The sequence below is a fragment of the Temnothorax curvispinosus genome, unplaced genomic scaffold (genome assembly GCF_003070985.1).
Source record: "Temnothorax curvispinosus isolate PA1 unplaced genomic scaffold, ASM307098v1 QBEX01001888.1, whole genome shotgun sequence".
Taxonomy (NCBI): domain Eukaryota; kingdom Metazoa; phylum Arthropoda; class Insecta; order Hymenoptera; family Formicidae; genus Temnothorax; species Temnothorax curvispinosus.
Window position 1 is genome coordinate 6,893 of NW_020211668.1, and position 4,095 is coordinate 10,987.

A 4,095-nucleotide genomic window follows, 5' to 3' on the forward strand; every position below is an offset into this window, starting at 1 on the left:
TCTAGATGACATATGTTCGCAATGAAATAATTCGTTCTAGATACAAATATATAAAGTTCGAGATTATAAGTATTTTTCGCTGGAAATAATAATTAATAACCTGATAGCGATGCAGCTGGTGAATTCGCATTTGTATTCTCGTCGATTCTTATATCATCATCGTTATTGCTCTCGTTCGATCGTTCATTATTATCAGTTCTCGCCATCTCATCATTTCGACGTCTTCCTATTGTTCTCTTTGGAACAGGAGCACCATCTTCAAATAAATACTTTCGATACCGTTTTCCCGGATTCATAATTTTTAAGTATGCACTTTGCACTGCAAAATTCGTTGTGTAGCAAATTTAAATAAACACGCGAAGTCTGATGGTGTGCGCGTGCGCGACGCGGCTATGTTTATATATGTATGTATATACACACGAGCTGCGTTCGGAAGCGTCACTCGAGTGTGTTCCCTTCTCCTTCTAACTTGCTGAGATAGAAGGAGAGGGGGAGTGTGCTCGTGTGCGCTCGGGTAACGTTTCCGAACGCAGCCATGAGGCGATCGCGTGACGCCACGCAGCTCGGGAGAGTAGAACGTTGAACGTAAACATCAGACGTGAACGCGAGTGCTGCAGAAATAGCGAGAACGACGATATATCATCCTAGAATACGATCAAGTGTTACTAATAATCCTATATAAAAAAATATATAAAATCGTGATTAAATTAGATCGAATCATGATGGCACCACGACGAACGTTGAACAAGAGGAATCTTGAAAAAGAAAAGAATAAACCAGTGAAAAAACGAGAGAATAAACAAATTGATCTAAAAACGAAAAAAATCGAATCCTTGGAGAAGGCTCAACAAGAGCTGTTGCACCACGTGCAAGCATCTTCATCGTTTCCATCGACGACTGATAAAAGTGATGTAATTAACTTCAAACAAGAGATTGCGAAGTTGCAGAAGCATAACAAATTTCTGCAGAAGCAAAATAGGCAGTTGTCCGAGATGAATGCTACTTCGCCTCGTAAGTACACATTTATTGATTCATTGCTTGTATATCGACTGATCTCTTTTGCAAGGTCGTATTTCAATTTTACGCAATTTCCGTTTTTCTGCTTAAACGCTTATTCTGGAAACCTCGAAGCCAATAGTGTCTACATCGTATCTTGAAATGGTTTACCAAAAATGAATTATAGTTGTCAAAATTTCCTCGTATCTTTTAACAGTAATAACCAGATGATCTTCAAAAAATTAAACTGCGTAAAATCGAGATACGATCTTGCGAAAGAGATCAGTCGATATACTACATTCATAAATATCACAAACATGCGGATGTATAGTTGCATTATATTAACCACATATAACTGGATTTGTTTCAGATATTATTGGAATGTCGAAGATCGCACATAGTATATTAACTATGATACGAACTGCCAAGAAAGAACTCGCAAAGCATCTTGACACTGTAACCTATAAACCTTCGAGTGCTGGACCAAAAAATAACAATTTATTGATTGAGAAAGGATCAAAATCCTCGCTTCATATAGATAATTTGAGTATGGAAGTCGATGGAACAGAAACTGACAATAAAGAAAACATAACAATTTTTGCTGAACAGCTTCTTGATGACCCTTTGGAGATCGTCAGTAATAGTAGTACCATTGATGCAACAGAGACGGAAAATGCCATAGCTCTTTCAGATATGGTAATCAAAACCAAAGTCGCAATTGAGAATGTGACTAATCCAATCCTACAGCAATCACTTCAGCTAAACGTAACCTTTATACTTATGTTATAAAATATTTTGGATATCATCCTCCACTTTTACATTAGCAGTTTTTAATTGTATTATATTAGGAACAAGTGGAATGCATCAGCTTCGGCGGGGTACTCGTCTCGAAAAAGACGTTGCAAAACTGCCACCCGTCAAAAGTTTCAAAGTTAACAACAGACTTGATGACTGTAATATTCTCGCAATCGGAGATGGCTGAATCGTCTCTTACAGGAAAAATTGCAAATACGCACAAAAGTCGGAACAAATGCGGCGAGGTTCGAGAGAAGAAACAACTCGATCCGTTGAAAACCCGAGCCATCATTGGTAATCCATTCTATATACATATATTCTGTTTTTATATATTAAACATCTATTATGTATGCGTATATAGAAATCAAATAAAAAATAACTGATTCTGATGACATAATTAATTGTCAGGTTTGTATTACAAAATGCCAATGTTTTTACAGATTACGTACAGCAGCAGATTCAAGGGTCAACAGAGACGGAGATAAAAAATGCGATGAAAGGCAAATTGAAATATGAAGCTCAAAAACTGAACGGCGTCGGATTCAAGAAATCCGGAAAACCAAATACTGGAAAGTCGGTCAAGAAGGAAGTACTAGATCAGGATCAAGCACAATAATGATCAGCGGGACATATGTTATTCTGAATTGATGATCCAGTACATCATCGGAACTTAAGTTTTTCCTTTACATTTTGATTTTATTATTTTGTTTTTATTTAGTGTTTATTTTGTTTATAATCAGTTATTTTGATTTTATTTTATTTTCCTGTAAGTTTATTAATCTTTGATAACAGAATTATAACAATTCTATAGTATTTGTTAGTTACATACAAGACTATTTTTTATACACACGCGAAACTTGTCATAAATAGTTCGTATATATATATATTTTTTTTTCAAACGACGAGCTTTTATAATGTGGATACCATGACAGTATTACAATATTGGATCCAGATCGCAATAAACATTCAGTTCCTTACATATATGAGGCATTATATATATATTGCCAACTCGGCAAACGTTTTGACCTTGACCAGTTCCGATTTAATTGTCCCATGATTTTTTATGTTATTGTATTTGCTTAAATTTTGTTATAAATTTTTGAAATTCAAAATTTTGACCCGAATTAAAAAATCAGAAAACATTTCAAAAAATCTGATGTCAGATAACAAAACATTTGAGCTTATAAGATTTATAGTGTCTTAGACTTTTTTTATTTTATACGTTTTAAAATTTTGTAAATGCTCCAACTCGAGGAATCGAGCTTAAATTTTCTATATAAATGAAGGAACATTAAACAAATTTGGTACGCAAATTTGTTTAATGTTAGTTAATTTATATACAAAGTTTTTCTTAGCTCGATTGATCGAAGATATTAATCAATTAAGTTAGAACATTTCAAGAGTTTATTAAATAACTTTTTAAAATCTTCCGAAAAAAAGTCTAAAAGTCCACTTTCTAATAAATACGCTTAAATATTCAATGAAAGATCGTGCTTAAATTTACTATTATTATATATATATATAGACTGTGTCCGTTGAACCAAAGGCAATGGGAAATGAAGGCATATTTATATTAAAGGCAAAATAGTACCATTTATTAAAATGTCATTGAATTTCCATTGTTTACCAGACGCAATGGAAATGAAGGCATTTTTGCCAAAGATAAAAATTTCCACACAAAATCCCATTGGTATTGCCAGTGTTAATACCAATGGCAATACTAATGGCAATACCAATGGCAATACCAACGGCAATACCAACGGCAATACCAACGGCAAAACCAGTGGCAATACTAATGGGATTTTGTGTGGAACTTTTTATCTTTGGCAAAAATGCCTTCATTTCCATTGCGTCTGGAACAATGGGAATTCAATGGCATTTTTTAATGGCAATAAAGGGCACATTTTCATAAGGGCTACGTACGTATTTTTTCTTTATTTTCAGGGCTAAACTCTTGCGACTCCGGCTAGTCACTAAAAATTATTATGTAAGGGGTGAGAAATTATAATTGTCTAATCAGTTTGGGAAGTTAAAAAGGAGAAATGAAAATTTTTAACATATATATATGCAAAGAATAAATATATATATGTTATTTGTGAACCCCGAGGATCCGATTTAAAAATCGCGAGTGAGATTGCGGACTTACTATTTGGTGGGCTCTTGTGTAAGCGGATGTTGGGATTAAAGAAGTTGCACGGCGCTGTTGGTTGCGACTCGCGGATCTCGATGTTTGAGGCGTGCTGAAGGTCGTTGGCAGGACCCTGGGTTGGCGGTAGACACGCACAGAATTTACAAGAGGTACAG

At 34.8% G+C, this 4,095-nt stretch overlaps 1 protein-coding gene across 1 annotated transcript; it reads left to right on the plus strand.

The window, feature by feature from the left end:
* Positions 1–558: 558 nt before the first annotated feature.
* LOC112468696 lies at positions 559–2,466 on the plus strand. Its single transcript, XM_025037984.1, has 4 exons — positions 559–1,011; positions 1,367–1,761; positions 1,845–2,085; positions 2,232–2,466. The coding sequence occupies exons 1-4, from the start codon at positions 720–722 to the stop codon at positions 2,405–2,407; spliced, it is 1,104 nt and encodes a 367-aa protein (XP_024893752.1). The 5' UTR covers positions 559–719; the 3' UTR covers positions 2,408–2,466.
* Positions 2,467–4,095: the final 1,629 nt, after the last annotated feature.

What these genes read in the sequence shown, in the direction of transcription:
- LOC112468696 (XM_025037984.1), top strand. Translation starts at nt 720, where the DNA reads ATGATGGCACCACGACGAACGTTGAACAAGAGGAATCTTGAAAAAGAA. An exon ending in GATGAATGCTACTTCGCCTC is followed by an intron (nt 1,012 to 1,366) that starts GTAAGTACACAT and finishes GATTTGTTTCAG; the next exon opens with ATATTATTGGAATGTCGAAG. An exon ending in AGCAATCACTTCAGCTAAAC is followed by an intron (nt 1,762 to 1,844) that starts GTAACCTTTATA and finishes GTATTATATTAG; the next exon opens with GAACAAGTGGAATGCATCAG.